This window comes from Anas acuta, chromosome Z (genome assembly GCF_963932015.1).
Source record: "Anas acuta chromosome Z, bAnaAcu1.1, whole genome shotgun sequence".
NCBI classification, from domain to species: Eukaryota; Metazoa; Chordata; class Aves; order Anseriformes; family Anatidae; genus Anas; species Anas acuta.
In genome coordinates this window covers 21,625,047-21,646,115 of record NC_089017.1, presented here as the reverse complement: position 1 = coordinate 21,646,115, position 21,069 = coordinate 21,625,047, and the positions used below count along the sequence as shown (strand labels likewise).

Below are 21,069 nucleotides of genomic sequence, written 5' to 3'. Positions count from 1 at the left end.
GAAATCTTGGAACTTGATACTTTACATACCAAAAGTGGGGGAAAAAATAAAGATACTGTTCAGATAAAGAGCAGATCATTTTTATTTAAAAGTGTCTTGTCATTTGCTACTTATGTAGATCATTGCAGAATTGCAAATCACAAGTTAATTGTAGTACACACCAAATCAGAACCATTTAAAGCTTATATCAATCGTTCTTAAAGGTCCAAAGAAATCCTCCCCGAACATATCCAAGATGGTAGGTGGGGATTGCTGCTGGGGGAGAACTCTGCCTTTCTTGTATTTTTTGAGCAGATCTTACTCAATGTACAGAAGCCTGCACTCCAGGTACTTGGTAAAGCAAACTCAGGCAAAAGTTGCATCCAGTGTCCTGAACTCTGTTCCGAGTTGGTTTCTAACACTACAGAAATATTTATATTTGTAGAGTTCAAATTGCTTCTTAACCATACTCTTGTAGTTAGCTGAAAAGAACTCAAATACAGAATAGCAGAACTGTATTTATCTGTAGCCATAAGCTTCACAAATTTTACTTAGTAAAGTAAGAAACAGTCTTTATAGCACTTAATATAAATCCTCTTCACAGGAATGCCCGTTACTTCTCATTGTAGATGTCTGTAAGATAAGGACTGCCAAAGCAGCAGATTGCAGCCCCATCCCTGGTTCAGCTGCTTTGCAATTACAAGCCTGTGCCAGAAGAACAGTCTCTTGAACCTTCCCTCGGACAGTCAATAGCACAGTCCCCTCGTTCAGCAGCTCACTCACCATTTATCACAACGAGTTCATCACAGAAGAACATACTTGTCTATCTGAACAGTCTCCTGAAAATATTTAACAGGGAAGACAGGACAATCTTCTTCCTTTGCAGAGCAGAATGGTCACACCAACCCCATCTTCCTTTGCAGAAGTGCACTTTGCTCTTGGCTGTTCAGGGCTTGATAACTGGCTAACTCCAAAGTGAAGGTTGCTGAGCCTGATGTTAGAGAACGCAAAACGGTTGAGTAGCCCTGCACAAAACAGAGAACATATGTCACTTAGTTTAGGAAAAACAGAAGATAAATTATCACAGAATTGTTATGGGCCCAGAGAAAAAGGAACAGTAATAAGTATGCTGCAACATAGTATACATATATATATACACATGTATATATATATTTCATATTACAGTATTAAAGTGCAACACACACAAGTAAATTAACCTGGTAATTTCATTTTTTTTAAATAAAAAAAAAATTACTATTCTCTTTAAAACCTTTTTTTTAAAATTTTTTAGTACTTCTGACTTAAAATTGAAAACATACTGGTTAACAAACTGAGTCAGGCCCAAAATACTGCTAGGTTTGCACGTGCAGTAGCCAAATAGGCACTACCTCACTGCTACCCCTCTGAATAACTTCCTTCAGTCTTTCAATAACTGAAATATAATTAAAAAAATCCATTCCAAGTTCAGTCATCTGTAAGAAGGAAAGCGATCCGAAGCCTGTGAAGCCTTTTTATGCATTAAGGTAACCACATACCATCATTTCTGCTAGTGGAACAGCAGCAACCACAACCCTGTTATCTTGACGACTCTGGATTTCCTGAACACTGCCCCTCCGTTGCGCAAGGTCAGCAAGCGCTGCACTGAGATGATCTTCGCTTACTGTGATTTCGAGGTTCATCAGGGGCTCCAGTACTTGTATACCAGCTTTTTTCAAAGCCTACATAGAAGGCAAGGAGAATTATGCTGAATTTTTTTTTTTTTTAGAAAATTGACATAAGAAATGCTTACATAATGTAAGCTAATACTATTATTACATAATGTAAGCTAATACTGCCACTCACTCTGATTCTCTGCTTCCAAAAGCTATGAAATCCCCAAGCCAGGGTTGTCACACTGTCCAAGAACAATTACCAGATACCGATATACATGTATTTTCCCTGTGATACCTGATGCTACCGTGTTCAACAACAACTTCAGGTTTTGCTGTACCTTTTGCAAGCAACGGGAGACACAAGCTGATACCATTGTGTGGGAGGTGTCAGGATGCATTGTCAGTGATCGCACTGTCACATCTATATCCTGAACTGGGAATCCTAGCAAGGGTCCTAGCAAGGAAAAGAAAGAAAAAAGCATTCAGAAAAAAACAGGCTTTTTTTTTTTCTTTTCAGAGTATTAGGACATGCAGAGGGGAAAAGAAAATCAGGATTGCTTTGGAATCTCTTGTGAATTCTCCCTCCCTTCCTCTTCTCTTTGTTATGCCTAAAGGCATGACTATTTGTCTTATTCCTCGTTTCATGACTTTATCTTTACCTAGCTTTGCCAAAAGAGAAAACGGAATGTAGACTTACACTTTCTTATTTACTTTACCAAAAACAGTTAACGGTCAGAATTTAAAGTTCCTGACTGCACTCATTCAGACAGCTGTTCCCAAACAATTTTTTTAATACATTGAGATATCTAAAATGTATCTGTTGAAACAAGACCTCATCTGAAAAAGTAAGGAAACCTTTTGTTTAACCTAAAGCGGGAGTACCTTCTGTACTTTCATTTTCAACAGAGTGTGATCACGGCAAATGCCTAATACCAACCCCCCTGCAAAGTGATCTCAATTCCATAAAGGATGAACTGCTTCTCTAGTAACCTAGACGAGGGCTCTCAACCAGATCACAAAGTGCGTTAGACAGGGTGGAAGGCTTGAACTGCATCTAAGGAAAAAAAACAGAGCTTTTTTTTCCCTACAGAAAACATGGCCAGATTCATTTATTTAAAAAGGAAGAAAGCCCTCAGCAGTATTAATTTTATATCACTAGATCAGTTTTACTAGATATAAAAGATATTTACTAGATATAAAACTATATCACTTGACTATAATCAAGACTCATTCCACAGCCAGAGCCAAGAACACTTTCCAACTCAAAGCAACACGGAAAAGAAACACCACATGCTGCCTATTCTGCATTAATTCTTATTTATTAATCCACTACCTGTTAATTTTGCTGTGAGGGAGAGTGTTTAGGCCACAAATTATTAAACACGTCTTGTTTTGAATTAAATGTGAAAGACAGCTCTTTAGAGCAAATTTCAAGTATAGACTTTGCAATTATGTAAGACTATCATATTCTTTCACTGATTTAACATAATGAAAATCAGGAAAAAAAATCAGTAACTTATAGAAGTGTGATATTTACATGTTGGCCTCTGAAACCAGTTCCAATCACACCGCTGTGCTCTGATGTCCATCAAGCAAAAGCCTTATTTGTTATCAAAAAACTAGGTCAAAAAACCCACATCAAACTAAATGATTTTTAATCATTGTTGAATGATTTATTAGAAATCAAGTTTAAAACCAAAGGCATTCCAGCATCAATTGCCAGCATGGCAAAAAGAGTGTTTGGCAATTTTTGTAGTTAAGATAATCCTGGAATATTCCTTTGCATCCAGCATTAATAGGTAATAAACTTTAGTTTTCAAGCTACCAAAGAGATTTTTCCCCTCCCTGAAACATACTGAATTGCTTCTTTGAGAAATATGGCGAAAAGTTATGCCAGTATAGCTGTCATAGCAGCTCTTTACCTTGAATGCATGAATTTGTGATTCCATTTTCTATAGCTCCTTGAAGTTCTTTCGGTAGCACTTCCATGACACTTGGAGCATACTCAATAGCAGGTTTTGTCATTGCTCTGTCTGCCAACCTGGGCCTCACCTCTAGCTCTGTGGTTACAAAGTGTCGTTTATCTCCTACTGTTTTATCCAATACATCTGCAGGGAAAAAACAAACAAAAAGCACACATTTAGAAAAAACTAATGCATATAAGTAACTTTCAGATGAAAGTTAAGTAGTTGAGCCTAATTAAAGGTCATTTCAAGTAAATCAAGGAACAGAACCAGATACAAGATGTTCCTTACATTTACCCATTCACTCCTTTACCTGTGGCTTGTGCAGCATTTAGGATGGTTTCTCTGTAGGCTATCTGAAGAGGTCCCAAGTAAGTTTCTATTCCATATTCACGTTTGATTCGGTCATGAATGATCTCTATGTGTAGTTCTCCCATGCCACAAAGAATAGTCTAGTAAAATGAAAGTTAAGAGGTAGAAAATCTTGCAAACCTATCAAGCTTTTAAAGTGCTGTTTAAACAAGGATTCACAGGCTTTTAATAGCTTCTTAAAAGTATTTCAAATTCTAAGGAGCCTAGAGAGAAGAAAACAGGACTACTTTAAGTCATCCAAACACCCTAAGTGAAATAGCAATTACTGCTGTAGGACCACTACAAAAAAAAAGAACACATTACGTTAGCTTAGAGAGTACATAATTCAAACTCTTCTAAGCTCATGAAGAATTGTCAAAAACATGCAGAGCATGGGAAGTCCTCCTTTATTCTGTAAATTGCACGTGACTCAATTTTAGTTTGAGGCACACAGCTTTGTACATGGTACGAAGCCATTTAGAGATTCCTTCTCATTCAAGGGAACCTCAATATGCTAAAATACAAACAACTAACCGAAGGAGTGGTCTTGACTGTTCTAAAATAAAGTTTGATTATGAGATGATAAATAGAAGATTCATCTTACTTGTCCTGTGTCGGGATCTAGCTTCACTTTTAAGCTTGGATCTTCACGCTGAAGGCAGCTCAATGCGTTATCCAAGTCTGTACATAAACATCAAACACTATATCTAAAGAGACTCCGGTAATATGTGAATCAGAATAAAGCCTAAACATCATTTTCCTCCTATGGTCACATTTCATTCTCAGAAGGAATCAAAAGGACCACGGAGAAGCATATCTTTTGTAGACAACGACAACTCAAATTACAAGCAACTTGTAACTTCTTATTCTCTCCAGTAAATTAATTGCATGCTAAGGAGAGCTTCCATGACTGATTTGATTTCTTGAGTAGCAAAATTTAATGACACCAAGCAGGAGCTCTGTTGCACTCTGTGCAACTTTTGGAGAAAGGAGCTTTTTAAATGAAAAAAAATATAGTCCCACTTAAAAATAATGGCTTACTGAAAAGAATAGTTAAAATTTAATCATAAGAGTACAATTTTCCAAGTCATATTTGGCACTTACGTAAAGACATAATTGAACATGCAAGTGCGTCAACAACTCAGTAAAAAGTACTGCTCCTTTTTTATAGACGAGAAAAATTGTCAGCCAGCTCTTATGTGATTTACCTACATATTTAGATGAGTTCAACAAGAAAAGGTTCAAATGCCAATCTTTTTTGTGATTCCCCATTATGTTGCTCAATTGTCAAAGAAAGCAGCTATAAAAAAACAATGACTCAAAAATAGACTCACAGCTGAAACTGCATTTATTCATTTTACAGACTTTGAGGAAAAAACAACTGAGACACCTCACAACCCACTGGCTCAGCCTGTGGGCAGGTGGTTGCCTTGCTCCATTCCACTAGACTACAGTAGGACTTGATTTTCCTTCCCCTTCACCATCCATCATGCTCAGCTTTGCTGGAATGAAGATGCAGAGTGTTGGAGGGTGTATTTTCAAAGAGTGAAGCAATCAGGTGTTCTGGTACAGATTCTCTGGGAAGGGCAGTTAAGATTAAAGGTCACACTGCATGGGTGAACCCTAACTAGACTCTTGCTAAGTGAAGAGTTACACTATAGCATATAACAGCAAATGCTGACTGAAAAAAAAAACAGTTCAAGGTTAACTGTACTCAGAGACGGTAGGAACAGCAAATCTGCATGACTGTAGCAAAACTAAGCATGATAGTACAGAGGAGACAAATGCCTCCAGGTCTTCTTTCAAAATTAGTAGTTATTACGTTTTCCAGACACACACAAAATAACACATTAATAATAAAATAAGGATACTGACAACCACAATCTGAAATACTTTCACGTAGCTACATTGTACCTTGTTGCTTGGCCATTGAAGGAGGTTCAATGGTACAGAAGAAGACAGGCTCAGGAATCTCAACACCTGCCAGCAGAAGGCTCTCCACATCGCTGCCACTCCTCCGCTCTCTGCCAGTATCCCTTCCAGCTCGCTGTGCTGCAGCTACAGCTGAAGCCTTCGATGACACTATGGTATCTCCAGTGGCACTCTATATGTCAACCCCCAGTGACCCACAAGTGACAGGAAGGAGGAGGAGGGAACAAAACAATGAAACCAAAAGCTGATCATTTCTCTTCCTCAAACCATCTGCGCTACACTCCACTGCTACATCCATAAACGATTACTGTAACTTCTCTACACAAATAATTAGACTGATCTGGAAGACGAAAATATGTGCTCAAGCTTAGACTGATATTTCTTTGTCTTGTTCACTAGATTTTAAATCTAGCATAGCAGTCAAGATATAAAGCCACAAAAGACAGTGTTGGTAAAAGAAATCTTGCCTATGAATGCTAAAATTTGTCACATTTTTAAAAAATTTGTGCAAATGATACTTACGCAGCCTGTTCAGGCACTGAAACACTGTATTAGTAAGCCATCTAAGAGAAGTATGAAACAAACATTCCTGAACTTAAACTGTTGATTTGGTTAACTTATTTGCAACATCACTCTCCTTTCCACTGAGGTCTCTCCATGGCTTTACACAGCATTGGTACTGTGAGAGTTGCAATATAAACGTAAGTTCAGAGCCCTACAGCTTCAATGTTCAATACTTTCCATGTAATCAGCCCTGCATCTCCCAGGTCTATTACCAACATTTGCACAGTGTAATTTTTGATTTTAGGAGTAAGTACACGTATACTTCAAATAAAGCAAGCTTACATATTTCACAACAATCAAGACAAGAACACGTTTGAGATACAGTATCACAGAAGTACAAAGCACACTAGTGAAACAAACTTTCTTTCAGAATAATGTATTTTCAATTACCTGTTTTAACCCAACAGTAAGGGCAATGTTGCCAGGCATTAGTGATGGTATTTCAATTTGCTGATCAGCAAAAGGCAGGAGCAGACGGCTTATTCTCTCCCTACAAATGAAATTCTTGAATATTTCATGACTAACAGACATTACGATGTTACACTAAAGCACATCTTACTCTTACTCACGTGCAACTTTTGTTAATATTATATACAGATGATTGAGGTTTCAGTGAACCTGAATAAACACGAATGAAAACCAGTGGTCCACGACATTTGTCGTGAAGGACTTTAAACGCTAGGGCACACAGGTCATCTTTGTACCACTGCCTGCAAAACAGAAACGACAACAAAAAGTATACTTGTAGGATTAATACTCTTCAAGCTCACGTTTACATAAATACCCACTCACTTAAGAAGCTGCGTGTTTCTTATTGCACTATTAGCAGAGGCAGATTTCTCTTAAAACAAACAAACAAACAAAAAACAACAAAAATACAATGTAATTTATACAAAATATATTAACCTAAGCAGTGCCAGCTCCAAAAGAATGCGTAAGAGGCCATATATTAGAGATGATCCCTAGACCCCCGTTGTAAAACGCCGGTATCCTCAGATTAAAAATAGATTTTAAGTTCTAAAATTGCAAGTTTGGCAATTAGAGATATGCATGCAATTTTAGTAGCACTGGCCAGAGCAGGTTCAGTACTTGAGAATATTTTTAAGTCTGTATATCTTTACTGTTATTTAACATCTAACAGCAGTAAGCATTTTTAAAGATATTAAAGGTTTCTTAATGTTTTTTTAACTTTTCTCCTTTTATGCTCTCGTACTCGTTTTCCTTTTTGCTGACCCTGCCTTTCTTCTTGTACTTACAGAAACTCATATGATCGCTCATTAGGTGCGGGCAAGTACATCGTAATAGCGTCCAGTAAAGGCTGTACTCCTTTGTTCTTCAGTGCACTGCCACAGAGTACAGGTACTGCTTTCTGAGCTAGTGTGACCCGGCGTATAGCAGACTGTAGCTGCAAAAAAAGTAATTTTCTGTTAACATACAAACCACACTAACCTTAAATGGCATTTCAGCTCTTGGATATTGCTCGCTGTTCACATATCTAGGAAATGACAAGCTCATTTATTTTTTTCCTTTTATTTATAGAAAAGGAAAGACAGAAAATAAAACGTTTACTACAGGTAAAGAGTGCCTTTTCACTTCGTTAAATCAGTGTGTCTGTCTGCCAGTGCATCTATCAGTGTGTAAAAAAAGCACAAGGACAAACCAACAGACCTTAAACAGTGTACTAAAACACCAACTAAAACATCACTGACATATAAATCATTATCATGTAATCAGCAGCCTTTGCAGCTAGCAATAAGCATTTAGAAAGTGATTCTAGAAACTGCTTGAGAATAACTGGGCTATGGCAAGCAATGTGCACGACAGGTAATAAACATAAATATAGCTATCCACATTGGTCTCGAGTAACAGACTGTACATACTGCCCTCTCAGGGCACTGCAACCTGCAGCACATCAGCAGGTGATGTACAGCCAAGCTACTTCTCTGCCTCAAATGGGAAGGGGAAGAACTGCTTGCAGCAACTCCTCTTGCACACACAGGAGTGCCCGACGCAGGATTTTAAAAAAAGTTATTTTTATTCGTCTTTTCATTTAAAGAAGTTACCGTCACATTGCTGATGAGTTCTGTCAGGTTCCACTTCTCAACTTGTAGAATTTCCTATGTTCTTTTGTTTTGGACAATATTTTGTGTTATATTTTTAAGTTCTCATTTTATTTATGCAAGCCAGTCTTCCATAGCAACCTTACTGTGAAAGGCCATGTATTCCAACACAAACTCAACAAGCATAAATATGACATTAATAGTAAAAAAAAAAAAAAAAAAAGAATCATTCATTCACTTTTACCATTAAAAAAAACATGTTTTAGCAAGGTTATCATTTTCACATGAGATTGTGTTTCTAAATTCACCTATAAAAGTCTCTTCATTGTGCTCTAAATCCATACTGGGCAGGTAAAGTTACAGTTTGGTCTGCTAGCACAGGTTTTGTTTGATTTTAATTTTTAGTTTGTTTATTTTAGTGTTTGTTTATTATAAAAATATTTGAAGTTTTTGTGTACCTAAAAGTTAATTTTAAAGCACAAACACAATAAATTTTCTTTTGAAAAAAACAGATTTTACACTAAAAGGGTAAATGTTTTGGATAGAAACGTAGGTCAGCTCTGTCACCGTAAACAGTGAGGCAGGACCACAGCCTGAATCATGAGAAGCCCTATTAAAGTCAACAAGACTACCCATGTGTGCCACTTCTCGTACTTGCCGTGCAGTCCCATATTTATTTAACAATATAAAACCCCAAACGTTTAGAGGTATGTTTCCAAACATAACATCACTTGCTCAACTCCAAACGAACCACATATCCAAATGTTTAGATGCTAAAATAGAAGCCACTGGTTTTAAGACTTCTAAACATTCAAGGCACATCTGCTCATGTTCTTTTTCTAATATTCCTTTTTATTTGGAAAGTTTTACTTCACCAGTTTCAACATGCAACGCCTGAAAGCTCAACTAATTTAAAGCAACTGAAGTGCTACTTTTCAGGAGCTCAGACAAACTGGGTTGACTCTACTTGGAAATTCCATTCGCCTTCCCCTAGAGTCCTTTCAGCATCCAAACTGTCAATAAAAGTCACCCTTAACAAAGGTTAAACTATTTTTTTTTGGTAGTTTTGTTTAACATGTTTGAGAATCACTGTTAGTTCACTACCAGATATAACTCATACTAATTTTGAATGTACTTTGTTTTAAATTCAAAGTACTATAAAAGCTAGTGATTTGTTGATTAAAAATTTCACATCTGCAAAATCATAATCTTCATGTGCCAAAAAACAAAAATAAGTAGCCCTGATATTCAGAATGACAGCTAGTAATAACTTATTTGTAGATAATGAAAGGTAAAAGTTACCTTGTCAGCTGGTATTACGTCAAAATTTTCACTGTATTCTCCTAGAACCAATTCAGCAAATTCATCATCCAGATCTGCAACCTTCAACAGAATAGTTCTGTTTTACTATTTGGTATACAGCAATTTCACAGATGAGTCACCAGTCTTAGTTATTTAGAAAATACAGCTAAGCAGAACAGGAATCAAGACTTTAAACACACTGGATATCAAACTCAAACCAAGCAATACTGAAGATGCTTTCCATATATCAGATTCCAACCCAACTCCTATAGATACTTTTCCCAGTTTTACAAAAGTCATTAGCCTTTCCACATGAAAAAATAAAATCCTTCCTTTATATTACAGAATTTAGTTTTAAACAATAAAAGTTTGCCTGTCTCTCAACAACAATGTAACTATTGTAGTAGCTAAGCAAAGTGTGTTAAATAATAAAAAAGAAGATTTTAATTATTTTCTGCTTGATAGCATGTGCTAGGTAGGACAAGCTTTTACAGTCCTTTCCAGTGCTTCAGGGCTCTTAGACTACTTCTGCAGCACAAATCTCCCCAGAAGAAAAAAGCAAGAGCCTTTAGGGAATCAATTTTACAAAGAAATCTATGCAAATAAAGGTTTCAAGAAAACATGGGATGGGTGGAGAACTATCAGCTTCATAAAGCTGCTGTCAGACAAAACATCAGTGGGAAAGAAAATGCTTGTACATCTCCTTGAACCCAAAAAAGCCTGCAGCCATATAGTGTCATCACAAGGATATAACTGAATATATTTCAGACCTGTAAACAAGGTGAAGTCTGAAGTAACCAGCAATTAACTTTTGTGAGAGAACAGACACAGCTGGAAAAAAATAGGCAAGCTTTCAGGGCATTTTGACCTGTCAGAGGCTCAAAGGTCCAAGGGATCTTTTGTGTTTTCCAGCTGTTCCAATTAGCTTTAAAATAATTAAGTACATTTCAAACATTGTCGCATATACACCCTTGTACTACCACACACCTGCTACAACCTTAAGGCACTACACTCCTTCTAGTGGCTATGACAGCAATTAACCAAATGCTGAAATGACTCATTTCAGAAGTCTGAAGCGATTTCTGAAATTAATTCATTCAGAAGTCTAATTAAGCCAATAGGAAAAACGTAAGAGATAAAGGAAAGCATTCATTTAGTCAAATGAAAGGCAAGCTTACAAGATGACTAGTAGTCAAACTGCTAAATTTTACATTATTTGTGATACAAAGAATATTAATAGAAAGCAGGGTAAAAAGCAGGGTAAAAAATACTTTATGAACACAAAGTTATCTCAGTTATCACAGCCCTGGCCTGCCTCTTCCTGCTTCAGGAAGGGACTAGAAACCAAAGGGGGGAAGGGGCAGGACAGGACCAAACAAAACCAACACTGTTTTATGTAGCTTTCCATCTAAGAAATTTTTTAAAAGGACAGACTGAGTAATAACACTCCCATTTAAAACCTGCGCATTTAGAAAACTAGATTGCATACATGTTTTGCTGAACTTGATGCAATACTAAATGGATCTCTCTGACTGGTGTTTCAAAGGAAACCGAAAGTCCAGCATCCTCTGTCTATGCACTTGCACAACATTTTCCAAAGTTGCATGGAAGGCAAGTAGGTCTTCCAGCAAAATGGATCAATACCTCAGGTAAATGTAACTTTTAAACTTCCCATATTTTCATTTATAGAAGTAAACAGTCAAATATAATCACTACTACACTTGTAGGCCATATAAAAGCGACTGCAGCTTTAGACTGAATAAAAGCAAACAGAATGTAAAATAACTTGTTTTAATGGGAGAGAAGTCTTGCCTGGAACCTCTCAAGTGCAACTAACTTTTCTGTATCATTACGTAAATCACACAGAACAATTTGGGATTTCATAATGCCAGCTGAGAGAAGAAAAACAATCTGGACAGACTATTCCAAATGTTCTGCACTGTTTAACAGGCAGTTAACTCCTACTTTATTGTTCTTCCTTTCTTTACTTCTTCTATACTGTCTCATCTGTAGGAAGCATGTTAGGATCCCAGTATCAAAGAGATCATGTTTCTATTGCAATTTCTTAGCTTTACAGCATGACAATTTATGGAAAACAAATATATTCTTCTTATCTCATACAAGTTATCATGGACTTTCTGGATGGATCCGGAACAAGGTTTATGGTGAGATTAAGCTGCCTCTAGCACAGCATTTAGTGTCATTTTGAACAGACTGTGACATCCCATACAGCTTCTAGATAGGAAGGATACAGATACCCCACAGGTCTGGGTCCTATGTGCCAGGCCTCCTGTGAATGTCCCAAGTGTCTTTTCGCAATTAGGATGGCAAAAGATTCCATGCTAGCTATCTTAATACTAAATTTAGTTTTTATGAATTTTAAGGAGTATTTTCCATTTTGCATATGTGCAGCCAGGGAGTCTGACTGTCTCTATTTAGTGTGTTTTGCCATCAGACGTTTGACAGATGTAGAGTTAAGTGAAGAAAGTGGGAAATTCAACAAGGACAAATGCAGAACTTTGTACCTGGGATGAAACAAATCCATGCACTGACACAGAATGGGGATGAACTACCTAGGAAATAGCTTTGCAGAAGACAACCTGAGGGCCCTGCTGGACCAGCAAGCCTAAGTCAGCAGTGTCCCCTTGCAGTGACAAATGGTAACTGCATACTGCAAGAGTACACCCAGTGGGTCAAGGCAAGGATTTATCACTTTGCACTTGTGATTTTAGGTTCCCTCTCACAAGAGCAACTGATAAATGGTGAGAAATCCGGGGGGATATTAGTAAGGTGGTATGTTGGATTGCAGCTGGAGACCCAGAGAGATGACCATCTAAAAAAGGTCATCTAAAGAGGAAAACAAAGGATGTTAAATGCTGCCTCCTACTACCTACAACCTGAACTGGCGGTGGGACTATTTCAGGGAAAAGGGCTGGATTCTTTACAGGGGCACACAAGGAAATGACAAGAAACACTGCCAAACAACACTTCACTACAAGGACAATCAAACACTGGGATATGCTGCCTAGACTGTAATTTCCACCCCTAGAGACCATGAAAACTAAGCTGAACAAGGCCCATAACAACATGATCTAATGCTAACGTTAGTCCTGTTTTTATCAGACCACTGCACTGGATGTATTAAGAGGTCCCTTTCAGCTTAATTTTTTTCTACTGTTCTAAGTAACAGTTTTAAATGTATTATGTATTTACTTTAGAACTTTACTTGTTCTATTAAGGTATTTCTAGCATCCTGGACTTCTTGGAACAGGTTGGGATCATCAGTCTCTAGCAGTGGCTTTTGCTCAAAATGTTTTCCGTCATCCAAATCAGAAGTAGGTTTCCAAATTATTTGTTCCTTAGTCACAACATCAACCAGTCCTCTGAAAGTCTTGGCCTCCCCAATGGGCAACTGCAATTAGAATTAGAGAGATGTAGAAAATTAAGAAGGAAGTTCCATTCAAAAGAAAAGCAGAGAAATTCCTAAGCTTAATTTCTAAGCTTACCTGTAAAAGCAAAGGTTTTGTCTTCAACTTTTGTTTGATACTCTCAACAGCATATGTAAAGCTGTATCAAAACAACAGATATTAAGTTACAATAAATTTAATGATACAGTAAAATTGGTTTATTTTTCCTTACTTATTGTAAAAATTAATCCTACGATTATACAAAAACATGCATCTGCATAATTGAAGATATGTATACACGGTCTGTTCTGAAAGTAGTAGGACTCATTTTTAAAAAAAAACATTATTCATGAGAATAGAACAAACTATTAGAATTTTTCAAAGTAGCACCCATCCACATCTACACGCTGCTGCCAACGAGTTTTCCAGTTTTTGTATGCCTCCAGGAACGCCTGGACCGAAATGCTGTTAAGCTCCCTTGTCACAGCCTCTTGAAGTGCCTCTACCGACGCGTGATGCTCCCCCTTGAGTGTCAATTTTATTCTCGGGAATAGAAAAAAGTCTGGCGGGGCCAAGTCGGGGCTGTAGGGGGGTGAGGCAGCGTTGACACCTTGTGTTGGGCAAGATACTCCACTACGCGGAACTCTGTGTGGCTCGGCGCGGTGTCATGGTGCAGCCGCCAATTGTTGACGATGGCTGGGCGGACACGAGCAATATGTTTTCGCAGTCTTGTGAAGACTTCCACATAAAAAACTGCATTAACTGTTTGTCCGGGTGGTACAAACTCTTTGTGGATGACTCCATGTCGATCAAAAAAGCAAACGAGCATGGACTTTTGCTTGGATTTGCTCATTCGTGCTCTCTTGGGGCGTGGGGAAGCAAGGGTGTGCCATTCTGTGCTCTGCCGCTTACTCTCCGGGTTGTATTCAAACACCCACATCTCATCACCGGTCACTACATCGTCCAAAAAGTCGGGCTCCTCATTCACATGATGAAGAAGACCCTGGCAGATCGCTTTCCGGTTGGCCTTTTGCTCCTTTGACAACACTTGCAGCACAAACTTCACGCACACTTTCCTCATGGCTAAGTTTTCTTTCACCATTTCAAAAACTTGGGTTTGAGGAATGCTCAAGTCATCAGCAATCATTCTGATACTCATCCTGTGATCACGGTTCAGTAAATTTTTCACTCGCGACACATTTTCGTTGGTCTTGCTGGTCAAAGGGCATCCAGAGCAGTCGTCATCTTCCACTCTTTCCCTACCTTTTCGGAACAGCTTGTGCCACTCAAAAACACCCGATCTACCCATGGCAGCATCACCGTAGTCCTCCTTAATCATGTCGTGAGTCTCTTTGCCCATTTTACCAAGCTTTACACAAAATTTGATTGCGTATCGCTGCTCCAGTAAACACTCCATGATTCTCTGTGACAAGACATTTCAACAGGTGTTCACAGTACAAGCAACCTGCTCTCTTCAACAGCCGACAGCCGACTGCTGATTTTTCCCAGCGTTCCCAATATCCCCCTCCACCGATCCTGCGCGTGCAGACCGCCTCTCGTCCGCCCGTTTGCCCAGGAAAAAGACAGTCCTACTACTTTCAGAACAGACCAAGTAGGATACATTAACATAATTTACTATCTCTGTGCTTAACAAAACAACTTAATCTTGATTAGATTAGATACTATTACAAGGTTTTTAAGAGTGACTAAAATAACTGTATAAATACCTTGCCCTGTTTTTGTCCATCTTGTTTAAAAAGCAGATTCGTGGTACCTGATGTTTGTCTGCTTGCCTCCAGACTGTCAGAGTTTGTGCCTACAGAAAGACACAAAACAGCAACAGCATTAAAAAAACAGCAACATTAACAAAACAGCAACATTAATACTATAGTTGAACTATACACCCCCCAATATCTTTTCTTCATCTTATACTGCCGCTGCTGAGGGGCTGAGTTCAGAGTAGAGAAGGGAACTGTGCTGAAGGCGTTATGGCACCCCCTTATCTAGCAAAGTGTATGAACTTCACAAGCAACTTCATCACAGCTCTTCCCTCAGCTGTCACCATGTCCCCTCCTCCACTAAGGGCACAAAGTAACATACCAAAGGTAACACAGAGAGAAGTGTTACAGGGGATCTATGCTGAAAGAACTCAGTAATGTTTAGGCTTAAGACTTTATTGCCAAGGCTTAAGTACACATTAGCAAGCATTTCTGTTGCTACACAAACAACACTAAAAACTGCTGTGGTTACACTGGTAATTTGTGTACTGCTGAGCCATTTGTGATGGTCATTTCTATTTAAAAGATAAAACTGTACATATGAAAATCAGTTCAGGTTCAGAAGTAGCCTCCTATCAATACATGGACATAATGCAAGAAATTCTCACGTTTTAAAAAAAAAAAAAAAGAAACCAACAAAAAACACCATACAACAAAACACACAAAATCACTGCTCTCATTTTTTGTTGTTGGGTGTGGGAGGGTTCGGGCTCGTATACAATGGTAAACTGAACACTGTATTCAAAACATTGAACTTTTCTACAGAATTGAACCATACACGCTATAAACTCAAATTCCAGCCTGCGTACACCTTTTAGGCACTATGCTCCAATGAGCATATTTAAATAGGTCTCTGGGGAGGAAGAAATTCTGGATGAAAATTTATTTATTTCTTTACATGGAATTATCTAATGAGACACTCATTTCTCTCTAGTGATAGAGCTAGCCAGAAGCATTCATGGTAATCTGCATCTATTGACAGCAACAAAAAAAAAAGGCAACAAAAAAACCTACAAACAACAAAAACAGACTTAAGTGGCAATCCCACTTACTTTCTTCTTGATAGCAGAGAAATTCCTGTACTCTTATATAACTTAAAATTAAAATGTTCAGCTTTCTGAAGCTCAATTTTGACCAATGCATGAATGTAGATAACATATAGAAACATCAAAGTATTATTGTTATTATTTCAGCATCTTTTAAGTCATTAGGAAAACAAAACAAAACAAAACATTACCAGTCATTTTTACCTCAACGCCAGCTGAAGCATCAAACACTGCTACTGCTCCATCCAGGACTCTCAAGCAGCGCTCAACTTCCAGTGTAAAGTCCACATGACCTAAAAAACAATTGAAAGAATTCAAATTCGTCATTTGAATTATGACTGTCATAATTAAAACAGGCAATATCTACAGGTCACTACAGTTTTTTTTTAAATGCTCAAAAACATGTCAATATGACCCTGTCTCCACTTTAATAGAAATACACCCACCAGTCCTTGAAGCACACAGACTGTACCTGTGCTAAATTTAAACAAGCCAGATCAGGCTCCAGGAGGCAGTAATTTGTCAAGGTCAACAGAGCTCAGTACAGGTTTATTTACTGCATCAATTCAACCAATTAAATATTGTACCACATTCAAAACTAGGACCTAGGCACAGCAATACCTCACCTCATCTACTCCCTCCTAGTTAGAGGGGTACCACTAAAGCACAGTACCTGGTGTGTCAATCAGATTGATTCTGTAGTCCTTCCAGTCAAAAGTAACAGCAGCAGACTGAATGGTAATACCACGTTCTCGTTCCTGTACCATAAAATCTGTCACTGTGTCTCCATCATCAACATCTGTGAACAGAAAGCAGGGTTACAGCTGGGTATATAAATCTCTCAAAGGCTGAAGTTGCCCTGGAATAAAGGTGGAGAGAGAAATTTGGAAATACTCTCTGTTTTGTATGTATACAAGCTATGAAAACGGCCCTAGTTCATAGAACCATGTCAGCTCATTTACCCAGGCTCCCTGTCTAAGCAACGAACACTCTGCAAGTCAAAGACCAACAATTCCAACAACATTTTATGTTCTTAATCAAAGAACAACACTGTGTAGAAAAAAAAAACACTGTGTATAAAAAAAACGCCAGGGGAGTTTTAGGTTAGATGTTAGGAAGAACTTCTTTACTGAAAGTGTTGTTAGGCACTGGAACAGGCTGCCCAGGGAAGCGGTGGAGTCACCATCCCTGGAAGTCTTTAAAAGATGTTTAGATATAGAGCTTAGGGATATGGTTTAGTGGGGACTGTTAGTGTTAGGTCAGAGGTTGGACTCGATGATCTTGAGGTCTCTTCCAACCTAAAAATTCTGTGATTCTGTGATTAAAGTGACATCACTATGAGAAGCTTAAGAAAATAAAGCAAAGTCCAAAACCATGAACAAACCACACTTTTGAATAGACTGGCTGTACTCGCTGTATATGATCTGATATTTTAAAATGTAATAGTTAAAACTTAATTAAGTTAAAACTAGACTTATGTTAAAAAAGCTACGCAATTTATTATTTTTATTTTTAATAAAAAAGAAGCAGCCAAGCTTGCCACCAAGTTCAATCAATCCACTAGCGAAGTATCTTCTAACACTCTCATACAGTAGAGAAAACAGAATTAAATTTAAAAGGTCAAAAGGCAGCATACATAAAGGCTGCCATGATCCTTTCAATATTGAAGATTTCTGAGAGAGTTGATGCTGCAAGGAATTCTTCCTGTGTTAGGGCTTCCAAAATAAATGGTTACTTTTTGGTGATCTGGTTCCCTGACACATCAAAAGGGAACTGGAGAAACAGCCTTGCCAAAAAAGCCAATGAACGATATGTAAAACAAGGAAAGCTTCTGATTAAATGTTAAGCAAATCACAATGAGCTAAAAATAAAAGAAAAAAAAATGAATTTGTGAGCTCTTAACTGCCTTAGAATGTAAATACAACTGTGTTAGAATGTAATAGAAAATGCATTATAATTTCACTTTATTGCAATGCAACTTTGATACAATAAATATTTATGATAAAAATTCTACCAACAATCCCTAACTGCCTTGTGTATGATTGCTATTAAGTCTTTCAAAGCCACTTAAATAAAAAAAAAAAAATAAAATCTAACCTCCAAGTGTTCGTATGTATCCAGAATAATACAGCATTCTCTCTGTTGTTGTAGTTTTCCCTGCATCAATATGGGCCATGATGCCAATGTTGCGGATTCTGCGTAAAACAAACACATTACCTTTACTGTGGTAATTTTGTTTTCCAGTGACGTTGGTTCTTGCATAAACAATTCATATCCATTATGATGAAGATGAATCACACAAAATGAGTAACATTTTTCCTCTACTGCTTAACTGATATAACGTACATGCTGATCCTGAAGCACGTTAGCACTGAAATAGCAAATTTTCTTCAGATTGGTGATATTTGAGAGTATAGGAACAGTTTAATATGTTTCACTTCTGTAGTAGTTTGGCGTCATTCTGCACCTATCTGCCCTCTCCACAGAGACAAATAGCCCCATTACCTTTTGTCCATCCCTATCCCTAAGCCATGGTGACTAAAGCAGTCTGTTGAATTTATACTCCTTATGCACCAAATCTAGCAACCAGTTTCTCATGAAGTTGTCCCTGATTCTGTTCATCCAAATCTTCTTTTCTGAAGTACCTTGCACAGAGGCTACCAAAGCTACTTCACTGACTCTGCACATCACAGGCTTGTGGTCAGCCCCCATATTCACCTTTAATGGTAGCTGAATTGACACTCAAGACAGAGGTAGTCTTCCAAAAGACCTTCATCCCTCTGCCATTTCTTTGACAGCTCAGCCCCTAATTACTTTGCCCTCACTACGAAGGTCCTTATCTCTGTGACTGAGTGCTCCTGTAAACACAAAGTACGCAGTCCTGCCCATGGTGGTGGTCCACTTGACAAGAAATTCCTTCCTTCATTTACCTACCAGTGACCACTGTGGACTATGAGTTTCTCTAAAAGGTCAGTTTTGATGGTGGTTATGATTTTAAACTTTATGATTAAAAAAAAAAAAAAGATTATGATATTTTATAATATTGGTTATGATTTTGATCTTGAATGTGACTCATATTTTTACCAATCCAAGACCCTTCTGACAGAATGTCAGAAATCTAAAACTGAGGAAGTATTAACTGTTATTTAGAACATGCACTTAATTAACAGGAATAGCAACAACCCTCAACATTGTACCACATCAATTCCCTTTGCTCTCGGTTGCATAGGGAGAGTAAGTTGGCATGACATACCTGGATATATGAGGATTAATGACAGAACGTAGAGATTTAACATCTTCTGGAAACAAACAGAACAAAGATTTGTCAGGTTGATCCCAACATAGAAGCAACAGATTTTAAACAAAATCAGGTATATTTACGAAAACGCCTAAAAAGCTTGCCAAAAACAATTCAGACAAAGCCACAACTCATGACAATCCCCCTAATCCCTACCCATCTTAATTTTCTTGTTCCAGCACACTTCACAGCTGATTTTTTATCCATCTCTATGTTTAATTTTTCTTATTTCCTAAAGTCTTTATAGTGTACACCTACAGAGAAAACAAAAGAAATACGAAGCATTTCTTTTCAGTCCTTGATCCTATTAACTATTCTGCACTTGAAAACACAAATTTTATAAATAATGACTCAAAAATATAGTAAAACTTAGTAATTATCTTACTTGTTTTAAAATGAATTCCTACTACTAAATCATAAATTAAATTGAGAGAAATGACAAAATATTTTAAACTGATACCTGGTGAACAACTGTAGCTTCTTTGACCAGTGTTCTGCCATGTCAGGCTTAGGACTTTGATTTTTGTCTTCCTGAAACAGGCATGCTAAAAATGGAAGGAAAAAAAGAACAAAAAAAATAATTCATCAGCATAACTAATAACTAAATACACTAAGACCTAAACATATGTACAAATAAGATCTTGCAGGAATTGACATTCATTAGACATTTACATAAACTCAAACTGCCACCTAGTTGGAAGCAGAGAGGTATGAAGATGGTAGCATCACTGTTTAAACCAAGTCCAAACCCAGTAACGTTTGGGAATTCTTGTAAAAAATCTATGATATTATCAAAACAACTTGTCAGTAGCCACAGTATTTTAAATATGCCTAAGTATTTGTTTAAATAATACAAATTTAAGTCAAAAATGCTGCGTAAGCCAAACCACAGGTGTCTAAAAAAAGGTTAGAAGAAAACACAGCTTCCCCATTCTGACCCACGAGAAGCCCAATTTCAACATGAATTCATTCACGCTGTTCAGATACCAACTCCAGCTGAAAGAAAACGTTTACTTTTTTTTTTTTCTTCTTCTTTTCCTCACAGAAAAAGTGTCAAAATTTAGGAAAAAAAAAGGTTTACCTCGCTGCAGAGTGTTGATAACTTCAATGCGCTCATCGGAAGTTTCCTCAGAGGCCTCAACATCCTGGCTCCTGTGTCTCACGCTGTCCCCTGTTAAAAATAAATAAATAAAAATATAAATAAATAAATAGACAGACCAAACGCTTACGACAGAAAGCGTGTGACTGTACTTCTACAGGAACCTGTTGCGGAGGTGGGTTCGCCTTCAGGTGGGGTTACTGCTTTTCGGGTTAAACCCGCCCCAGATAAGCAAAGGCAGGTGCTGCGGGCTCAGGGGGCAGCAGCACAGCACAGGTCCACGCACGCAGGGCACATTGCTCGTTTCTCTGACGATTTCACAGCCCAGGAAGCAGCACAACCCATGGCACAGCCCACACTCACGGTGAAAACGAGCTCCAGACCTCACAGATCAGCGAGGCACGCACCGTTTTCTGAAATTGAAGAAAGAGGGGGCAGGGAAAAAGCACATTCTTTGAACAACGACAAAAAAAGATTAAAAAACGACACAAAACCACCACAGCGGGGCCGGGCCCGCCCCGTGCTGAGGCGCCGGCGGAAGGCGCTCCCCTCATCCCCTTCCCCGCCGCTGCCCGGAACCGCGCCGAGCCCCGGCTGCCGGCCCCGGCCCCAGAGACTGAGCCCTGCCCGCGGCTCC

At 38.2% G+C, this 21,069-nt stretch overlaps 2 protein-coding genes across 6 annotated transcripts in view; one reads left to right on the top strand and one right to left on the bottom strand.

The window, feature by feature from the left end:
• The window catches only part of HMGCR (3-hydroxy-3-methylglutaryl-CoA reductase), a 282,132-nt gene that overhangs the window by 45,255 nt on the left and 215,808 nt on the right, over positions 1-21,069 (top strand). The window lies entirely within an intron of this gene.
• Positions 65-20,963, bottom strand: GFM2 (GTP dependent ribosome recycling factor mitochondrial 2). Of its 4 annotated transcripts, none has more exons than XM_068667669.1 (21): positions 20,597-20,958; positions 20,415-20,504; positions 19,794-19,878; positions 19,289-19,331; positions 18,133-18,230; positions 16,709-16,834; positions 16,240-16,328; positions 14,939-15,027; positions 13,311-13,371; positions 13,031-13,216; positions 9,805-9,885; positions 7,699-7,847; positions 7,012-7,152; positions 6,833-6,932; positions 5,861-6,050; positions 4,551-4,627; positions 3,909-4,047; positions 3,554-3,739; positions 1,970-2,085; positions 1,515-1,697; positions 65-1,004 (listed from the first exon to the last, which is right to left on the bottom strand). In XM_068667669.1, exons 2-21 carry the CDS (start codon positions 20,475-20,477, stop codon positions 876-878), a joined length of 2,331 nt encoding a protein of 776 aa, XP_068523770.1. In that variant the 5' UTR covers positions 20,478-20,504; positions 20,597-20,958; the 3' UTR covers positions 65-875. The 4 variants fall into 4 exon arrangements, with proteins under 4 accessions (XP_068523770.1, XP_068523768.1, XP_068523769.1 ...); XM_068667667.1 differs by having other exon boundaries at positions 19,289-19,334; positions 20,597-20,957; XM_068667668.1 differs by having other exon boundaries at positions 19,289-19,334; positions 20,796-20,952.